A 22,619-nucleotide genomic window follows, 5' to 3' on the forward strand; every position below is an offset into this window, starting at 1 on the left:
AGAAGTTCAAGTGAAATGTATAACTCTAAGCAATGGGTGGATGGAAGGATGGCCAGGTACTTCATATACCAAGTATCAGCATTGGACTGTATGTGGATTTAAATTTTATTATTGTTCTACATTGTAACAGAGCATGTAAACAATACCAATGAAAGTGAACTGCAGATGAAGCAAAACGGTATTTGTGAAGTACTATCTGTCTTCCAGTCAAAAAATGTGCACCACTTGATGAGGAAGGGTTGTTTCTCGAGGAACGTCCCTCGCATGTTTTTCTTTCCCCTTCATGAAAAAGGTGAGCAGCTCGCCTTTCCCTTTGACAAAAATGTGTCCCCTTCGTACGAATCTGAAGCCGTAGAACTTTAGGATGTCGAAGCAGTCTTCTACCACCTGGAATGAAGCCCAGGAACATCTTTATCTAACGTGGTCTTTGAACAGAATTCAACTAAACAGATTTGTCACGTTTAGTAAGTAGAAGGTAGAGGTTCCCATACAGCTTGAATAATTATAATAATGCAGATCTAAAATTGTAAACCATGCAGCTTTGTACTGAAAAATGACTGTCGTGTAAGATAATGTAGATCCTGAACAAGCTAAGGGGTTTCTTGTGTTTTTTACGCTTCGGGGGTGATGGACCCATGAGGGGGAAGAAGTGACTGGAGGCAGGGGTGCTCAAGAAGAGGAATGTATTTAAACACAAAACGAGGTCCAAAGTAACAAACAAACAAGGATTCACAAAACAAATAAATGTCCAAACAGAACTAAACATGGCAAAGTCAAAACCAGAAACAAAGATCAAAACCGAAAATGTAAAATGCAAGGAATAAAGTAACAGACTAACAAGTGGGCATTAAACCACTACCAATATGTTCAAATAAGAAGCCATACAAAACCTGGTGTGGCTGTAGAAATGTCATAAGAATGACCTGACGATGTGTGATGTTCAAAATGTCCTTATAAAGGAGTCAGGATAATTGGGCACACCTGTGTGATGGTGATTGGACACATGTGTGCCCAGTTCAAACCACAGTTGGGGCCCTCTGGTGGTCGGATAGTCCATCATTATTAGTTTGTACCTGAATGTTCCCCATGACGCCGGTGGACTCCATCCTGCTGGCCACGTTGACCGTGTTCCCCCAAATGTCGTAGTGAGGTTTACGAGCCCCGATCACGCCGGCCAAAACAGCACCTTTATTGAGACCTGAGATGGGGTTTCATTGGAACATTAACCCCCAAAAAATTTAACCATTATTCAGACTGTTTTTATGAGACAACGTAACCTAAAAAATAGTAATCGTGTATACAATCAGCCACTCAAGCAATGATACCAAAAAGCATATATTCCTTATCCTCTTTAGAAGATGTGTTTATGACTAGACATCCATTTAAAGTAAATGTATTTGTCTCTTATACAGTCATTCTTAAAAGGTGGTAAGCCAAACAATTCCAGCGGGTAATGATTTTAATTAAATTGTTAAATGATTAAACAGGTAATAAGTAAGTAACATACACATAAGAACATTATAGTTTCATATAAAAATACGACTTTTTAACCAATTTTCAAAACAGATTTTGACAACAGCAGTGAATGACCCCTATGATGCAAACGAATTCTTGACCCGTTGGCTCATAATTCTATCTCTCTATATACCAAAGCCACATCCCCCTCATTGGAGGTTGCTAGAGTCAAGACCACACTCACTTTCACCAAACATTCATCGGGCTTCAGAACGGGGATTTGATCCCCTTATATGAGGGCTTTCAACCCCGTCCTCCTTGCAAGTAAAAATCCATTGATGCCCTCTCTCCTTATTTTGAAGGTACCTACCTACCTACCTGCCTGCCTGTCTGCCTGCCTGCCTAAATCTGCATTCAGGCTCCAAGTCTCTGCACCATACAACACAGTCGGCACAATCACACTCTCATACAGTCCCTCTTAACATCCATACTCATACTCTTGTTGCTCTTCACTCTCCTCAGAGCACCCAAAACCTTGCTTTCTTGATTCACTCTGTGCAATACCTCACACTCCATTACACCAACTGCCGCCACATCATGACCCAAGTACCTAAAGCTTTCAACTTCTTCCAGCATATCTTTGTTTCACTCAAGGCTAACACATCAACCTTCCTTTCCGTCATCATCCTTCCGATCGCCTCTCTCTTCCACTCAGTCACTTTACTTCCACATCCTCTCACATTTAGTGACCCTATAACTAGGGTTCACACGACCTTTCACTCCTTGCTCTGGCTTTATATGTCTACGAGGCCTCATAACTCAGTAGTTAGAGCATTGGTCTTGTAAACTAGAGGTCATGAGTTCAATTCTCACTGGGGCCTGAAAAGATGAAATTGAATTTGATTTAATTTGACAGAGGGCAAATACTAAAATGTTTAATAAAAATACTATATATACTGTATTTTTTATATATACATATATACAGTATATATGGTATTTTTTTACTGCAATTATTTTACTAAATTACTCCAATTGCACCAATCTTATTATATATAAGATTCTTAATTCAATAATATTATATGATATAGTATTATACTAGATCATCTTGTATTGTATTATATTTTATATTTTGTGTCATTTTCAAAATTTCAAAAATAATGACATACATACACATTCACAGATTTTCACCACTAGAAGCTGCAAGATTTAAAAAATCAGATCAAATACTGTATTTTTCGGACTATAAGGCACACCCTCCCAAAGAGTACTTTGTGATATATTTTTCAAATACAAGGCAAGGGAAAAATACTGTTAGAGCAGCGTTGCATCAAAAAGAACATTTGAATATTTTTTTGAAAAGTAGTCTTAGAACAAAACTATTATGAAATCTGGTATCACTGATACAATTACTATCATTACTAGATTTATTTAAAAAATGGTTAGCATATGTAACCCACGTAAGCACAGGGAGAACCTGAAAACTCCACAAAGGAAGGTTCGATCTCATGACCTCAGAACTGTGCCGCATACGCGCTAACCACTGCGCTGCCGTGCTGCTGTATATGTGATATCCCCAACCAAAAATGCTTTGCGCTGATTATAAAAAAAATAAGGCAACATTTATTTCTGTGCAGCCTGGTACTAAACGACCCATGGCGCCATAGCAGTGCGGGTCCGCGGCCCGGTGGTTGCTGATCAAAGCTCTACGTCAATAAAAACTAGGTAGAAACTCAATGCACTAATATAACATTACTAATAGTCTGTAGTTGACTCGACTTGACTTGACTACTAAGTCCTTGTGTGGTATATAAAAGGAGTGGCGAGAGTTTAGGCCACACATTCTTGCACTGACCGATTCGTAGCATGAAATTATTGAAAGACTGCTTGTTGAGGTTTTCCAGAGTGACTTTCATTGCCAGAGCGAAGTCTGCCAGATCCGCAAGGTGCTGCCAGTGCTGGAGAAGAGTTTGCTCCTCTGGCTGCACAAAAAAACCCCGCAAATTTGCCAAGGAGAACAATCGCTTCGTCAATGGGCAAAGATTCATGTGCCACCAACCTTGCAATGGTCAGGGTGTCCGTTTTCGCACCCAGTTGAAGTGAGGCCCGATGCAGCCATATAGGTGCTTCCGATTGTCTTGATCTTGGTAATGTTGTGGAACTCATCCCTGTCAAGCAACTGACAAACAAAAAGGGACTGCTTGAATGTACATGATGTGCTGTATATAATCGCATTTATTGTATTTTCAGGACCATAGGTGCACCCAAATGAACAAGAAATGTGAGCGTGTGGCCTCATAATCTGGTGCATTACCTTGTTTGTGCAATCATTGCTGAATTCGAATTGTATTTCAATAGTAGTAATGGTGTTCGAACTAAATCAGTGGTAAGACAACAGATTTCTAATTATTAGACATCTACATATATAGATGGATATCCTCAATTATATACCAAGTAGATGTATTGGGAATCAGACCCAAATGCAGCTGGATTCTGCCCATCAATCTCAAAGGGATACAAGTGTCACATGAAAAGGCATTGGGTATTATCTCATTATCACACCATTTTCAGTCACGATATTGTTTATGTTAAAGAAGCTCAAACTAAGCATTGAAAGTGACAAACGTTATAAATATGTGCGATCATGCATTTATTCATATGTTTCAGGACAACCGGATTTCTTCCCACAATGCCGTTCTCTTAAATTCAAAACAACCAAATTGCTTTCCAAAAAACCGTCATTTCATTCAGGTCAGAAACTCGTGTGATTTGTAGTGACTTTGCGAGTCGGCTGTACTATGGACCAGTTTAATGTTTGTCAATATTCCCGTGGCACGAACTAATAATAAAATAAAAAATTTGGTTCCGTGACTTAAAATAGTGTGATGATAAGACGTAATGCATTTTCATGTATAGTTGTCCCCAATGGTCTATTGCAGGGTGCTCCAACTTTTTCAAGTTCATGCCTAGCAAACATGGGACTGTCGCCGCTAAAGCGAGACGAAGACTTCACAAAATTCAATGAAATGGACAAATCTTTACCTAAACACTCGTACTAGTTCGACTTTTGGCTTTTTGTTGCCTTTGACGTTGTGTTTTTCCTAATTATGCATTTCCTAGTACCCTAAAATGGGCAAATAATAATGGACCTGTAAAAGCTTAAACTGGGCTCAACGGATCTGCTCTCCAAAAATGAAACATTAAGCCAGCTTTTGACTGAATTCAACCAAACTCTTTCGTCATCTGTTTTACTTTTTAAACTCCAAACACACATATTGTGCCTAAACACACACACACACACACACACACACACACACACACACACACACACACACACACACACACACACACACACACACACACACAACTGGTTTTCATTGCAGACGTGTGTTCAACTTTGTAGTAAATAACATGATGGATTTGTGCATCATTTATGATGAAAAAAAGCAAACGTGTGTTTGTTGCCATCTACTGTAGTGTTATAATTGATATACTGGAGGGTTTATGTTAAAATTATGTTAATTGTTGCTTTTTGTGAACAACAAAGCCTCGAAATGCTTGCCATATGAATTGTGTGACGACAGCTGCATAAAGTGACGTTTCAAATACTTATGAGAAATTTGCACAACATGAAACCATTAAAATATCCTCTTGAAAAAAAACAAAAAAGAACTACATTTTGTTACTGATTAATACAAAGGCAACCCAGTTTGATACAACAACTTAGCATGTTATCACAGTGTTGAAACTACTTAATCATCAGGTTGTAATTTTAAGTTAAAAAGGGGCAGCACAGCGGCTGGGTGGTTAGCACAGCCTCACGGTGCAGAAGTTGAGGGTTCAAGTCCAGCTATTGCTGCTGTGTGGAGTTTGCATGTTCTTCCCATGCCTGCGTGGGTTTCCTATGGGCACTCTGGTTTTCTCCCACATTCCAAAAGACATGCATGTCAGGTTAATTGGTTCAGGGTGTCCCCTGCCCACTGCCCAAAGATGGCTTGGATGGGCTCCAGCACTCCCGCGACCCTAGTGAGGATAAGCTGTGCAGATAATGGAGTTAAAACGGCTCAGTCAACCACTGAAAAAAATCATTTAAGAAAAAAATAATGACCCAGCACTGTTAAGCTATTTTCAAAACAGGTCCGCGGGCGCTTCAGCTTCTCTTCGGGCCACCCTGGAGCCCAGAGGCACCTCGTTGGAGACTCCTGGTCAAGAGGATAGGATCTTGTGGAATCAACCTACTGCTCTTGGTTACACTCCCATTGCATCCAATGTTATGCAAGTATGCAAATGTATGCAATTTTGATTAGTGTTATATTCAGATTGATCAAATAATACGCATTTTTTTGTGTGATACTAACCCTTGCAATAGTTTTAACAATTTGGGTCGGTGGAAAAATATCCCGACTGACTTTTTTTTTTTTGGGCGCCCAATAGTGTAGAAAATATTGTATTTTAAGTGGGTTAGCATATCATTGGAAAGTAGATTTGAACGGGGTTAAGTAAGAACTCAATGTCCACGGAGTGAAGGTGCGTAAATGTAGACTCACGCTGTCAAAGTCAGAGATGATCTCATTGAGGATTCGCAGGCACTCGATGCCTCCATTGTTGATGCTCTCTTCTGTGTAAAAGTCAGAGAAGTTCGGGATGGATGCGAACATCACGCCCACCTCTTCGTATGACTGACTGTACAGTTCCTAAAATCAAATTTGTCAGGTTTGTCAAATATTAAAGATTCTAGCTCAGCATTGGGCAAACTTTACGAGTCATTGGCCAATATCTAATTTTTTAAATGCAGTTGCAGACATTTACACGTACGTGTTATATTTCTTTTCATATATTTTTTTATATTGAATACTAGTGAAAAGGCCATCAGACTGTTGAAAAGCAAAGACGTGTCTGTTTGATGTCACCAGTCACTGGTCTTTTTGGAGTCTCCAAATGGCCTTTTTTTGGAAACGCCTAAACATGTCCATAGAAAAAATTGCCAAATACTCATGTTTAGTTTTTCAGATTGTGATCAAATTTGACCTGGGACAATGTGAGGCTTCCTGCTATTGTCCCAGCAGTCTTCCAGCTAAGATGTCCACGCTACACTCTTTTGCGGGCATTTGATTGCAAACAAATTTTTGGATGAGAATAAAAACCTTCTATTTTTTTTTCAGTTTCACCTCAGATATCTCAATGTTAGTATCGCTTGCAGTGATTATTTCAGTTGGGGACAAAACGTTGTGAGTGTTACCGTTCAAAAGAGACCAAAACCGTCCAGATTCTCAGACGGTTCATCCATAGCATTCAATATACTTTCGGTACGTTTTTGATTGAGATTTTAGGTGAATTTTACAGTATTATCAAGAGGTGACATTTAAGTCAACAACGGCCTCTTTTGGGGAGTGTTGTTACAGTTTGCTGTCTATAAATCCTTGGGGGAAAACGCGGCGCCATGCGATTACACATAAGCTCTACGACACATTGCAATGTCAATTAAATTTCGGTGAATTGTGCAACCCTACAATCCAAACCGTAACTATTTGTAGATTTAATATTCTCTGATAATGAAAGACTGGTGCGTGAAAATACAAAGCTAATGGTTGATCAAAAACCTGTTATAGGGATCTCGATAACAGTGGCCATTGTGGAGGAGGGTTTTACCACGATGGCAGTGATTTCCCTTTTTAAAGGTAAAAAGATAGAGATGAGCATTTTTTTCTGACACATTAAGCCCCAAATAGGTATGTGAAATCCCCCAAATTCTTCTTCTTAGAACAGCTTTCTCAATTAAATCGATTGAAAACATTTGTATGAGTGTTTTTTAATCAAATGACTGCTTAATCGTCTAAAAAGTTCACAGAAGTTGTTTTTTTTTTTTTTTTGCAATTGCTAAGCAAATACAGTACTTATTATTTATAAATCTGGCGTAATATCATGATTTTCAATGAAATGTAAGAGCTCCATCATTATTAAATTAATGTCCAGCATATATTTATTTTCAATTGTCTTATCCAAACGGACTGTTTCATCAACTGTACATCCAAGTGATACACTTTTCATAAAAAGAAAAAAAACATATTTATAAATAAATACTTATGTGCGCCTTTTACATAGCGCTACCAATGAACCCAATATTCAAATAATATTTGTTGGGGTTTACTATAAAAGCTTGCTAGCCATAATAGGGCTAACTACATATGCACTAATAGTCACTAATAGTTAGACTTAAAAATAACGTTCTTTCGTTAACTGTAAATATTGTATAAGTAATAATAATGTGTCTGTCGAGTGTGAACTAGGAATTGTGTTAAGTAGACAAGCTGGTATTATGAGGGACACTCCTTGGGAGACTGCTTGCTAGCCTGGATTTTATCCCCTTCTGCTTTATGCGTAAGACTACCACTTTTCTCTGCTTAAAAACACCCTCTCATTTTCCCCCCCAAAAATCTACCGCTTTTTAAAATTCAAACAAGAAGAAAAAATCTGTGTCTTGGCTGCTTTATTTTGAAGCAAAACTAAGTCTTTTTGCACGAATGAACCACTCTAACGATTGTATTAGATTTGTTTTGACAAAAGTGTCAGAACTAGAACAAATGGTAGACCCAATCCCGTAACGTTTCACACAAAAGTTTATTGGGATATCGTGGAAACAAACGCCAGCGATCCGGTGCTCGCTGGACAGGGGGAGCAAGCAGCTCACGAGATCGGAGCGTGATCGGAATGCGGAAGTGGATTTGCCATGGCGTGAGATCAGAGCGTGGTCAAATGGGCAAAACGGGTGGATAGCCGGAATGGGAGTGTCCAGTATCGATCCCGTCTGTCTCGTCGTGTTCGGTATCTTGTTCCAGTCTCCAGTATGCGGTATCGATCCCGTCTGTCTCGTCCTGTTCGATATCTTGCTCCAGTATCCGATATTGATCCCGCATGTCCTGTCCGGTATCTCACTCCAGTATCCAGTATCTGGTATCGATTCTGTCTGTCCGGTATCTTGCTCGTGTATCTAGTATCCTGTATCGATCCCATCTGTCCCGTCCTGTCCGGTATCTGCTCGTGTATCCTGTAAATGGTATCGATCCCGTCTGTCCTGTTTGGTTTTGATCTCTTTTGCCCAGCCATTGCCGAATCGCTGGCGTTAGTGTTCCCACGCTTAACTACCCCGTTCCCGCAAAATAAAGGTGTAAGATTGTAGCAGATGCAAAAATTTGTTCAAAATGTGAAAATTGAGGGTGTGTTTCGGAAAATCCTGACATTCCCACACCTCATCTCTCTTTTTAGTTCCTAGGAAGTGCTTGGCCACGTGCTCGGGCAACATGTTAGTAACCAGAGCTTCGTTCCAGCGTCTCATCTCTAGCACCTTCTCCTTCTGATCATGTACCCCCACCTTCCACAGGAACAACTCTCGGGATTGACGCTCCGACTGAAAAAAACAAAAAAACAAAACAAATGACAGCTTAAACTCTTGTCCTCAGTCATCCCATAGAGATCGGAAAGAGATTCACTCACATGGCGGGCAAATAGGTAGAGGCTGATCATCATGACGATGGTCATGACGGTCATCAGGTATTTGGATGGTACCATGGATGTTCTGGAAGAAAAGCATACATCTAATGTACAAACTTAGGATAATTTAGCATGGTAATACTGCAAACATGGTAGGGCGCCCGCTCTGAGACTGGGAGGTCGCTGGTTCAAGCCTCGGCCGAGACTTACAACATTGGTACTCATTGCCTCCCTGCTTGGCGCTCAGCATTAAGGGTTGGAATTGGGGGGTTTGGTCACCTAATGAATAAAATGGCTGCGCCCTGTTTGGCTGCGGCTGCATCGGCTAGCTACAGTTTAACTGTACGGGTCAGGTGTATCGACATTTCGTTCTGTGTGCATTGTTACAAAGAATGACAATAAAAGTAAATTCTATTCTATTCTATTCTATTATTATTACTACTGTTATTTAAACACTTGAGTAAACTTTTAACACTTCCTCAATGAACATATGGTCCCTATGTACAGAATATTGAATTCATTCTGGTTATTTTACTGGGTACCCAAAGTTTTAATTGGTTACCTGTAGCTAGGAATGATTTACATTTATTTTATATGTATGTCACGATTGCCCATTGCCCTCACTTGAGCCTGCCCATTTGCCGCCAGCTGCTGCTCGTTGCCTGATTGGCTTCCCTCCTATTTAGATAGATAGATAGATAGATAGATCAGTATCGGGTATCGATCATTGATCCCGCCTGTCTCATTCTGTACAGTATCTTGCTCCAGTATCTGGTATCGATCCTGTCTGTCTCGTCCTGTCTGGTATCTTGCTCCAGTATCTGGTATCGATCCCGTCTTGCCCGTCCTGTCCGGTATCTTGCTCGTGTATCCAGTATCCGATATCCATTCTGTCTATCCTGTCCGGTCCGGTATCTTGCTGTTGTATTCAGTATCCGGTATCTTTCCCCTCCTGTCCGTTATCTTGGTCGTGTATCAGTTCCGTCTGTCCTGCCCTGTCTGGTATCTTGCTCCGGTATCGACCCCGTCTGTCCCGTCCTGTCTGGTATCTTGCTGTTGTATCGATTCCGTCTGTCTCGTCCTGTCTGGTATCTTGCTGTTGTATCGATTCTGTCTGTCCCGTCCTGTCCGGTATCCTGCTCCAGTGTCCAGTATCTTGCGGCAGTATCCGGTATCGATCCCGTCTGTCCAGCCCTGTCCGGTTTTGATCTTGTCTGCCTCTGGCTTCCTGTTTTCCCGCGCCTGACTTCTCTGTCTCACTTATTCTACCCAGCTATCGTCGAATCACTGGCGTTTGAATTCAAGCACATGACTGCTCCATTCCCGTAAAATAAAGCTTGTGTGAATACGTTACGCGTCTGGGTCCTCCGTCTGTTCGGGTTCTGACAATGTATTGATTTCCAAAATCTACTATGGATTAAATACAAAAACCATTCTGGGTCCTTGGGGTGGAAAGACCCTATTACATAATTGTGAAAGCCACAAACATTGATAATAAAATTACCCAGAAATAAACACATAGTTATACTACATTTTGGTTATGGTGCCGATACCAGCTTTTTTCAAAATATCGACACTTGTGATTCTAACTGATATTACTACTGTCCTTTAAACAATAACAACAACAATAAGGAAAATAGATAAATGAATGGAAAATTGATCGTGTGTAATATTTAGTGCTCCTAGTGGTACAAAAAAAACTTCATTCAGTAACGAAAACAATTATTTAAATAACAGGCAAAAATACATGAACATACCAATGTTAGTTTTGATAAATATTTATAAGTCGAGAAATTTCTTATACATAGTAGAATTCATACATTGAAGTCAGCACCATTTTTGTCTGCCATCTTACTGCTAAGCTGTGCTCATTTGCCACTGGTTTTCGTTCGCATTAGACAATAAAGTGACATCTAGTGGTCAAAAATAACACAACCTAATTTTAAAGGACCTCACAAGGGGTCTCAAAGGGCTCAAAGTAAAAACGTTTGTTTGCATTTGAAGGTATTACTTTAAAAGTATCTGCAATATTTTGCAGAGAAACGCACATTTTAGGTCCCTGTGTTATCTGTATTGATAAGTACCTCCAGATTTGAAGGGACACCGTGCAATATTTAAACACAAACTGTCACTGTATTGTGTAGAGTAGGGGTCTCCAATGCCGTGCCCGCGAGCAAAAGGTAGCCCACTTAGAGCACCTGAGTAGCATGCAGACTGGTTTTGAAAATAGCTCACCAAGCGATGGGTCATAGAGATTTTCTAGGAAATTTGATTTCTACCTGCCGTCAGAAATCATTGACATGATCCGTGTCTTTGAATACAAAGTTTTAGTGGTTGACTGTGATTATTTTAGCCCTACTTCTTATAATTACAACCTAGTAATAACATAATAATGAAATTGTAACAACAAATGCCTTTCCAACTGGTAGCCTTTTGCACAAATCAGTAACCGAAAGGAATCAGGTTTTAAAATATTGGCGAGCCCTGGTGGCGAGCAAACTAAAACAAGTGCTGCAAAGCAGAAGGAAGATTTCTAACTAAGGAAACACAGGGTGACCAAACCACACCATTCCTCTTCTAATTTTTCTGCCCACCCTTTCACAAGTTTCCTCTAAGAGAGCCTCATGTTATGTAAAATGAATATGAATTTCTTGACCTTCAAGTAATCACGAGACAAATGTATGTTTTCCTATCATTCAAAACAATATTGTTTTTTATCTCATGAATGAAGTTTTTTTTTTTACCACTAGTGCTATATAATACCCGATATCCCTATAAGTAACGTAGCAGTCTAAAAAATGTGTTACCGAACATCCCTACTCTAAAATGTTATCAAACATTACAAATCAGGAATTCAACACTTTATTTCTCACCTGTATGACGCAAAGTGCACAAAGTCGTGAAGATCGTAGATTTCCCGCCAACTGTGGATGTTGACGGCCCCTGTTGCTGTGACGACTAGCATCATCAGGCTCAGTTTCATCAGGTGACTCACCTGAACCTGCATGGCGGCGGCCATCAACGACATCACGGCCATGAAACTGTAATGTTTCGGGTTATCTGCGCATTCCCCAAACTCTTCGAGCGCCACCGGCGAGGTGCCGTTTACAAGTTTCACGTGTGGCGGGACGCAGCTTAGCTGTAAATAAAAACATGAAGTCTGTCAGTCCTTACACTAATAGAAGGTTGAAAGTAAAAAGAGTGTGTGAAGAAAGTTATGTATAGAATAATAATACTCTTGTCATGATTTGCCCATTGCCCTCACCTGTTCCCAGTCGTTTAGCCCAAGCTGCTGCTTGTTTCCAAATTGTTCCTCCCCTATTTAAACACATCACTCTCATTCACTCCTGGTCAGTCCGTCAGCGAACCTCCGCACATGTAAGGCAAGCACTTTTTGACTCTGGCTCCCGTCTGTGCCGTCCCGTTCTGTCCTATATCCTGCTCATCTGCCCCTGGCTTCCTGATCGTCTCCGGCTACCTTTTCCTCCGACCACGCTCCGATCTCCCGTCCCGGCTGCCCAACTTGTTTCCGTCCTCCGACCATGCGCCGATCTCGTGGGCTTCCTGCTTCTCCTTTATGCCTTCCTGACTTACAGCCACTCTCTCCCCATTGCCCGCTCCACCTAGAGACTGACTCTCCCCCCCTTTTTTCTCAACAAATGAACACACACCCACTGCCTTCAGGAAACTACATCACTTTAAAAACTTAAAGCTTTAGGACCAAAATAAGCTAGCATAGTCTTTGTTATTTTCTAGACACTGAGGGCTGAAAGGAACGCAATTTCAATTCTCTGTTTATGCTGCAGAATTGACAATAAAGCTGACTTTGACTTTGACATGAAGTAAATACATTTACCCTACCACCCTTCACCACAAGAGGTAACCAGAAAGAGTAAGAGAGGGTGAGAAAGAAAAAGGAGAAAAGAAAGACAAAAATAAAGCAAGAAAGAAGAAAAGAAAGAAAGAAAAAGAAAGAAAGAATACAACAGTTAAGTTGCTTTGCGAGTCGTGCCTGGCCATCAAGTGGACAAATTTAAAACTGCAGCTCATTTTTTTCTTGCGCTTCTCTCAGTGTTGTTTTGCAGGCCGGATTAAAACCCTTAGCAGGCCTAATCCGGCCTGCGGGGCCGCTTGTTTGACTTTTGCCTCAGTTCATTTCTTGTTTTTCTTCAGGGTACTATATAAGGTTTGTGCAGGCATATTTCCATATACTAAAGCCCCTGGTAAACCTCACAGTTCGTGACCTCCCGTGCGTCTAAAAAAAACAACTAAAATTGCTAATGAAGTAACCCAAAGAACCTTTTGGAGAAAAATGGACACAGGTCTGTCAAAATGCTTTTGAACAGATCATTGCCAATCTGACATCTGAACCAGTCGTAGTATTGGCAAATCCTGGGTTGCCTTATGTTGTACACACTGAAACAAGAACAATGGGCCTTTGTGCAGTGTTATACCAAGAACAAGATGGCCTTTTGCCATTGCTCAAACAGTAAAATCACAATACTCTTAGGGATATGTTCTTTATCCTCTACAATTAATAACTAATTTTGCTCAGGATTTGAGTTTATTTTTGCCAAACAAGAAAAAGGCATTACAGTACACTTTAATCTCACATAATCAAATGTGAGCATTCTAAAATAATTTCTATTGCACCCCTACAGGTGTCAAACTAAACTCAGCTCAGGGGCCACATAATACAAAAAGGATTCTCTAAATTAATGGCATATAAAGTGAGCCTTGGTTGGGGGGCTGGGGGTCTTTTCAGAGGCTCAAAATTAAATTATCATTCAGGATCCGATTATTACGTTTTTTTCCCTCAATATTTTTTCCTTCACTTAGATTTAATCTTATGTAGTGTTTATCACCTGTGTATTTGTGAAAAAAAAAGTAAAATAAAAATTGAATTAGTGCGTGTGCGGCACAGTTCTATGGTCTTGGGAACCTCCTGTGTGTGTTCAAATTCAGCTACCGGACTTACTGTGCGGAGTTTGTATGTTCTCCCCATGCTTGCGTGGGTTTCCTCCGGGCACTCCGGTTTCCTCCCACATTCCAAAGACATGCATTTCAAGTCGATTGGCCGGTCCAAATTGTCCCTAGGTGTGAATGAGCGAGCGAGTTGTCTGTCCCTGTGTGCCCTGGGATTGGCTGGCAACCAGTTCAGGGTGTCCCCTGCCCACTGCCCGATGATTGCTGGGATGGGCTCCAGCACCCCCGCGACCCTACTGAGGATAAGCGGTGCAGCTAATAAGATGAGATGAGTCCCCAATACAATTTTTTTTAACTCATGCAAACCAGAAATGGACAAAAATAGCATACGAACGCTAATTAAAATGATTGATTCAATTATCTTAAAGTATTTCTACTTTTTATTTTCTTATGAAAATATTTACCTTCATGTAGGAACCTCACTGTTAGATTTCATATACATTAAAAAAAAGGAAGTAAAGATTCTTTAAACCTCTGCCATGACTTCAAGGTGCTCTTTTTAACATTTTTTCATATTGCCTTAAACACCACGTCCATGGCTTTTTATTTCAAGGTGGGTTACCTCAATGTTCTCAGGTTGATTAATGGTAGTCAGCGAAGATAGCTAAACTGGGTGCTTTGAGAGTGGTGTCTGGCTTTGGTGGTATCTAGTGGACATATTTGAAACTGTAAGTCCTTGTTTCTCTTGTGCCTCTGTTAGCATTGTCTAGCTGGCCACATAAAATGATGTGGCGGGCCACATTTGGACTGCGGGCCATGAGGTTGACTTGTATGCCTTAGCCTGACAGTTGATAAACTTCACTGGAGTGTTTCCTGTCAGGTGGCTAAAAGGCATCAGTGTGTTTTACAGGCTCCATAGGGGCCTTGACAAATGAGGTTGCAGGTCTAGGGATAGAAGCCTTAATGGAGCCCATGGGGAGAAAACAAGTCTGGCGTGTCCAAGGCACTCAAGTGAAGATAAATGGCAAGACATGTAAGATGTAGCTTTTTTAATGCATTCAGTTTCAATGATGGGAATAGACATTGGTACAAAATCCCGCAGCAAGGCTTTTAACCAAGACAAGAAAGTTTGATCACATGACCCCGATTTCAGCTAACCTAAATTGTTAGCTTAAGATGTGATTTTAAGGTTCTGTTGGTATTATACAAAATCATGCATGGACTTGCTCCCTCATATCCTTCAGATTTAATTTCCCCCTATGTTCCGGTCTGAAGCCTTCGCTTTGAAAATGCTGGTCTACTAGTAATCTCAAGAGCCAAGAAGAGATCTGCAGGTTCGAGAGCATTCTCCATTTTGGCCCGATGCTGTGGAATGCTCTTCCCCCTGAGATTCGATCTGCAACCTCAGTGTAACTTTTTACATTTAGGCTTAAAAACGCTTATATTCTATAGCTTATGAATAACTTATATTTCATGTTGACAATATCTGTGTATTGTTTGTTATTGCAACATCCGTTGCAGCCTGCTCATCCTAAGAGAAGGATTACCTCATGTGCGGTAACTTTTCGAGGTTTATTCATTTTTCTCATGTTGAGGTTTTTGAGTTTTTCCTTGCCCTCTTGTAGGTTTTTGATCAGGGGATGGTGTAATAATAGTATGAGGTTTGCAATAATCTGTGGTATGTGCAGCCCTTTGAGACTCCTTGTGATCAATGGCTATACAAATAAACACCACTTGACTTAACTCGACTTTCCATTAAACTCACGCAGTCACAAATACAGATTGGGTGGGTTTGATGTGTATTTCCAAAAACAGAAAATGCCAACCGAAGGAAGCAATATTTGGAACCCACTTTATATGGTATTATAAATGCAGACTAACTTGTTACAGAGAAACGCTTACCCGAAGCGCCATTACTTTTCTTGGTGATGAATAATGTAAGGCGTTACAATTTTGAAACTCAACAGTCATTACAACTTGATTTGTTACTCCGAAACTTATCAAAAGCAGATGTTGAATGCCCTCTGTTAAGTGTTGGTGGGCGTGTTTATGTTTACCAAAAAAGTACAACTGAATGCAGTTGTTTGTATTTCTCCTCATGGAGATATTCTCAATACTATATATACTCACATCCAAGCCGTATTTACAACTATAAAATACAATGCTGAAATCAGTGGTCAGTTTATAAGCGCATATTTGCTTGTGTGTCATCAGTAGAGAATGGTAGGCAGTGCGTGGGAAGGGGGGCGTAGCTTATGTAGGAACAATGAAATCAGTGGGGCAATTGTGAGCACAGAATTTACGGTAAAAGTGTGCCGAGCCCAGAAATGTAAAAGGAGATCTTTGAGTGGTTTCAAGCCCAGGGAAAAAATGAATATGGAATGTCTCTGCTAAGTATTCCTTTGCAAGCTCTCAAGAGTGCACAAGCCAAAAAATATAAAGGGTTCACTGCTTCAACATGTCGGTGTTAACCATCTTATTCTATTTCTTTTGTTATGCGGCAATTTTCAAGCAGTTTAAGGGGGTCAGCTTATATGCGAGCATATACGGTAATTTGAAACTATATAATTACCTTTAGAGTAACGTGCTACTTCTGAGTGTCAGTAATCTGGTGGTAACGGAATTACTCTTTAATTGAAGTAACTAGTAACCAACTTATTACTGTTTTTCAGTAACGCACCACAGTGCAGCAACACTGCACAAGTGTGACAAAGCAGAACCGATGAGGAAGACGGGCACTGAATAACATGAGCCACGTATTTTTTCCATAAGATAATTTAATTTGGATCCGTGGAGTTTCCTACTTCTGGTTTCATAAAACAATTATTCTGTTTCCTTTAGTGAAATCAGCTGTCACATTCAATTTCATTTGCTGGAGCACCACGGTGTACATAGAGCTGGGACGGTAATGAACACATGATACACTGCGATGAATGGAAAGATGGTTGGATAGTTTGTTATTAGTGGAACTGTCGCTTAAATCTGTTTTAACAAGAAAATTGTTGACTTTGAGCATCAAAGTAAATCACTAGACTAAATTGAACCCTCCATCACATAGAAAAACCCATTTTAAAATGTTGTAAGCAATGCATACTCTGAGTAGGTATGCTGTAGATTGGATACTGTAAGCAGGTATGTACAAACAAAAAAAGCACATCTTACCATATCAGCGATCAGAGCCATGGTGAGGACAAATATGGCTGCCATGGCCCAAGTGTTCCTTGCCCAGCGTGTGCGGTCAAGCCACAAAGAAAAGGCCACAAGCTTCTTGGAAAAAAACTACATGGATATATTGATGTTAGCCTCATTACACACACACAAATACAAAAAGGTATTTTTGGTTTACCCTGGGTAGTACGGCAGCTAGGGAGAACACGGTGAGCACAAGCAGCAATACTTCTCCTGTCGCGAGGGTCATATAGTTCACTATCAGCCTGACAACAACAAAAGTTTTCATGAACAGCTCCTAGAGGTTATTTGGCGAAATATTTAATTGGCTAGAACAACGCACACATAAATCCAAAAACCTACAACCAGACTTTGAGTATTCCATATGGCGTCAACATCCCAAAAACTGAGGACAGGGGACTTACAGAGGGTCAATAAAGACCTCCATGGCTGTGATAAAGAGCAACACTACGGCACAACTGCAGTAGGCCGCCCAGCTTAGCTTTTCCTTTTCCGAGGAGTAATGCTCCTCCAGCTTGCTGTCCACAAAGCGCATCGAAACGGAATGGATCACGTTTTGTAATCTGGAGAAACGGTGAAAGGTGAAGTACTGGTGTCTATAACCGGCTGGTTGTGATTATCTTGTCAAATGTGCTTACATTTTCTGTGTTTCTCTCTCCAAGAGCTCCTGCTGGAGTCGGGTGTTGATCACTTGTTCACCGACCAAGCGGTATTTCTGAAGAAAGGACAAAAACAGTCAGCTACGAAGATGATGAATCCAGAAGAACGAGTAGCTGAGCGTTAAGAAGAAGCCTAAAGGTAGCTTTATTTTTTTATTGTCTAGACTTGGACTTGAGACACCTGGCCAGGTAAGTGCTCCAGTTCTCGTACAGGCAGGCATCAAAAATATCATATGTTGGCTGCAGGGGCTTAAACGTGCCCTTTTCATGCCATAAAATACCAAACAAAGCTCCAAAATAACCAAATTGTAATGTTAATAGCCATAGCCTTAAGCCTTGTCGGTTCCAGTTCAAAAACTCTGTGAAGGCTTTCCATTTTCCTCTGAGAAATATGCACTCAACTGCACCACAGAAACGCAATCAAAAATCTAGAATGGTTGCACACCATTAAAACAACGCCTACACTGATATGTGAAACCATTTTGGGTGACATCTCTCCTTTTGGCAGAGCCATTGGCACATGAGAATGGAAAACCCAAAGGGTAAGACTGAGTCCAGATTGAGACTAAAATCCTGAAATGGTCTTGATATTCAATGTCGTTCTGTCCTAGGAAAATGTCTATCTGGAAAACCATATGTGCTAAGTCAGCTTTTTTTGGCAATTTTCTCAGGGTTATTAAAGATCCCTACAACAAACGTGTCTGCCATTGAGAAGATGCTTTTTCTGGTCATTATTATATTTTGTTAACATAAAAGTATACAACATACAAACATTTTGTTTCCCCATACGCCATTCCCCAAAACAATGTTCTGGGTTATCCCATTTGCTTAAAACATCACAAAATTGATGGGAGTCCAATCTTGAAGACATATTGTCACCTACTGGCAATAGTTGGTATGTTCTTAAACGTTTCATTCCAAGCGTTTTGGCCAGATCTTCCTCACAATAGCCCAGAAGAGTGTTTGGGCCCTGACATTATTACAACGTAGGGTTTCAGTGTATTCTTTAAACTCTGTTACCATGGCAATGCACTGTTTTTCAGGAAAAAAAATAAATTTAAAGGCCGGAAATTCACAAAAAAATGACAAAACTTGGCACACACATGATCAGAATGGAAATTATATTCTATTGTCTAATTTTATGACGTGTTGCCTGCAGCAAATGTTCTAAAAAACTAGCCCCAGCTGAATCTTACAGAAACTATGTCAGTTTACCTCCTGATGCGCCTCTGAGATCGGCGATGAAGAGGCTGCCTTACATTTTGAAGTCGTTCTTATTAACTGCCGTGACTTTCTTGTAGACACAATGCTGGATTTCTGGAAAAGGAAAACACAAACATTGGAAATTCTATGACTGTAGTTCAAAAAGAAAATTCATGAACCAAAACAAGAAGATCCTGGAATGCACTCTCACATTTCCGGTAAGTTCATTTGGCTTCTTTCCGGAAGGCAGAACTAGGTATGTCTCGATCCCTTTTTCCAGTAGGTACTCGCACCTATCTCCGCCGTTGCCTGGTTCCACTTCAAACTCTCCGTGGAGGCTTTCCATTGTGCGCTGGGAAATATGCACTCGACTACAGCACAGAAAAATAAATCAAAAAAGATCGCTTCAGCAAATTGGTGTGTCATTGAGTAGATACTTGTTCTGGTCAACAAGCTAATTACATACCCAGGTATGCCACCAGACTCCATCTTATTGGCAACAGTGACATCCGTGGACCAAACGTCAAACTGCCAGCGCTTCTGTCCAAGAACTCCTCCCAACACAGTGCCTGTGTGGACACCTACTCGCATGTCCACCTCTGTTTTTGTCTTTTCTCTCACATAACTGCCAAGGATAACAGAGCCGAATTCATTCACACATGTCATTCAGGAAACACAAGTATATTTTCAGGGCAAAAACATTTTACCCGTAAGGAAAACATAATTCATTTTAGGAGACGATGACTCACGAGATAGCTTCAACCATTGAGAGTCCCATCATGATGGAGCAGGCGGCGTGGTCCTCTCGGAAATCTGGAAGACCACAGATGCAGTAGTAACAGTCGCCGAGGATTTTGATTCGCAGTTGATGGTGTTGCTGTGAGATGACGAAAAGCCAAAGTTGACCAGAAATCAGACAATAGGACCGCTGACAAAGTCCTGAACTCACTTCGGCTAGTTTGTCAAAACGCGCGAAGAGCTCATTTAGCAGCTTGACGAGCTCCTGCGCACTGCAGGTGGAAGACAGCTGGGTGAAGCCCACAATATCGGCGAAAAGGATGCTGTGATGACCATGCAGACAATAAGTAATGCACGTATCTCAAAGTTTTGTGCGGATGCTCGTTGTCAACCATGAGTGACACACAGTAATACAAATAAAGCATTTATCTGGATTGGCGCTAACCTCACATTCTCATGACGGTACATGTACATCGTGTTGAATTGTTGCTGCTGCTTCTGATTTTGTTGTTGCGAGAATTCATTCTCATTGGCCTGATTCTTCAAGCCCTGCAGCATTTCATCTGCGATGTGTTTGGGCAAGATGGACAACAGTAACTCTTCCTGCACGAAAGTAAGAATAGTTGCACATGGATGATTTGATTACAGTTACGGATGGATTATTTAGTCCGCTACCAGTCCAGTTGGATTTTTATAATAATGATAATTCAATTTATTTGGTCCCCTTGGGGAAATTCATTTTCACAAACTGTACCGGGGGAGAGGGGTACAGTCAGCGCTGTTGCAGCAGAGCGTGCGCCAAATTACCTATTTACAGCACCTAGTATTCCCAGGTGGTTTCGCATCCAAGTACTAACCAGGCCCAACCCTGCTTAGGTTCCCAAGATCAGGCGTTCTCAAAGAGGTATTGCCGTAAACGGCTCTATAGCAATTTATGGGAAGGAATATTACCTTGTAACGGCTTATTGAATCTTCTGCGACTATAAATGCTGATTAGACCAAATTAATTAGGTTTAGTAGCACACCTAATTAGCTTGGTAGCTAAACAGGTGGAAGCCAAGTCTATTTGGAGACCCATCCCCTAAATATTATTCTTTAAGATTATTATGTCATATTTGCTGTAAGTGAAGCAGATAAACTAGCCCAGTCTTAATTCCTTGAGAAGATTTCAATGTATTCCTTTTTGGGACAGGTCCCTGATAAATGTTAGGTTAAAGAACACCGATGTAAAACTAGAAATCACAGGATGGTTCTATTCAGAGAGTGTATATGTATCTTGTTGTGCTCATATACCTGTTGGGTGCTTTGTTCCTCTAGTGTAAGTTTGACTTCCAGGGACTGACGCGCTTCCAAAAACGCCGTCCTGTACTTCCTGTCGGACATGTAGTATGACATCACCCCGACTGTGGCTGCACACAGGTACAGCATCACATTGGCCAGGAGCTGGGATTTAAGAAACCGTGATATAGAGGAGGTCACAGTCCCAAGAGCAGGATTGAGGACAGCAGAGGTGCCAAATCCAAGAGGAGGAAGTCAAAATGTGGAGTAAGTCTACATTACTGGTTTGAATTGGTGGCTGAATTGAAAAAGCTTTATGGACTTTGATTTGGTACCACTGCTTATCCATCACAGTTTAATCAAAGAGCAGTCCATTTACCTGCCTGAACAGCATCAACCCTTGTGAATTGTTCTCAAACTTCTGAACCCCAGTCAGTCCAAGCATCAGGATGTGGATCCCGCAGGAGAGGCCAGTGAGAAGGAGCAGTGCTGCCAGGTTGAGAGGCAGGGTCAGGAATGCAGAGAAGCTGAAAAAAACCTGCCAACCAACTGAATCGCTGGCTCGGGAGATGTGCTGGAAGTTGAGACCCGTGTAGCAAAGAACATGGACCGTGACCATCAGCCACAGAACGTACGGCACAGCGCCTCGCGACACGGCTGAGCTGGGTAGCTTCTGCCACCGGTATAGTTCGTGGAAGACCAAGTCTGCTGCCAGCCCTACGGCTGCCACAACCACCATCGCCCGTTTGTGCTCGGTATACACAACGGCGCACATGATGATGATGAAGCTGTTGAAAAGCGCGCCAAATGTCATCAGGAGTAGCATGTTATGCTGCCTCTGCCGGCGGAAATAACTTTGATAGAGCTTTTCCAGGGAGTTGGGAGTGAAAGTGGTGCGAAACGTCCATAACAAGCCACGGTTGGGCCGGCGTAACGTCACATCATGGGCGATATTTGCAACACCCGGGGTTTGACCTGGGTATACAACAGGGTACTCCACAAGCTGCTCCGTGTCTATGTGGCAGACCCTGTTGGACATTTCGATTGGGATTCTAGTACTTTTCTATGCTTCCTTAATACTGCAGGGGAATGATGCTTAAGGGCCTTTAGTTTTTGGCAAATCTCACCTGAATCTCAGGTCGTACTGAATGGGTTCTGCATGTTCTCCAAGAGTACTCTGTATATTCACAGTCCAAAACCATATCTGGAAGATTCCATTTAGACTACATTGATTGTGTTTATGTGTCTCCATGTTTCTGTGAGCTCAGTTCATCATGAGCTTCTGCTCTCGTCCCATGTCAGCTGGGTTAGACTCCAATCCAGAACTGGACAAACAGTTTTATAACGACTCATGAGAAGGGCTCATCTTTAAAACTGTAAAAGAATCCTTCACATGTCCAATCTTAGGGGTGGAAGGGTCAAAGATGCAGCAGCTTTTACCACATTTTTAAGTTTCCCTTACCTTTGAATGAAAAACTCCCCAATATGAAACCTTCTTGAAGAGCTTTACAGGTAGTCCAAGAAAAAAAGGTCTCCTGGAATCTTCCCTTTGCCAGCTGTTGCCCGTAGTTTTATATGAAAAAACAAGAGTGTTAACTCTAGGTGTGGTTCCTTTATCTCAATACTCACAATACCTGAGTATAAGAGTTAAAAAACTGGTCAAACTAGTGAAGGAAAAACCTCCAT

General features: G+C 41.1%; 1 protein-coding gene across 1 annotated transcript; it reads right to left on the bottom strand.

Moving 5' to 3' along the window:
• Nucleotides 1–207: 207 nt before the first annotated feature.
• Nucleotides 208–22,134, bottom strand: LOC148346542 (adenylate cyclase type 3-like). The gene is given in 20 exon segments (XM_088325655.1): nt 208–387; nt 1,074–1,198; nt 3,308–3,428; nt 3,512–3,631; nt 6,000–6,146; nt 8,699–8,902; nt 8,905–9,025; nt 11,814–12,079; nt 17,029–17,145; nt 17,213–17,300; nt 17,460–17,618; nt 17,694–17,770; nt 18,930–19,031; nt 19,129–19,288; nt 19,384–19,542; nt 19,667–19,794; nt 19,867–19,978; nt 20,101–20,258; nt 20,949–21,098; nt 21,313–22,134. Coding segments are annotated over 20 exon segments (3,354 nt in total). The 5' UTR covers nt 21,973–22,134.
• Nucleotides 22,135–22,619: the final 485 nt, after the last annotated feature.

The sequence above is a fragment of the Urocampus carinirostris genome, chromosome 20, assembly GCF_059441175.1.
Source record: "Urocampus carinirostris isolate Australia breed hairy pipefish chromosome 20, RoL_Ucar_1.0, whole genome shotgun sequence".
NCBI lineage: Eukaryota > Metazoa > Chordata > Actinopteri > Syngnathiformes > Syngnathidae > Urocampus > Urocampus carinirostris.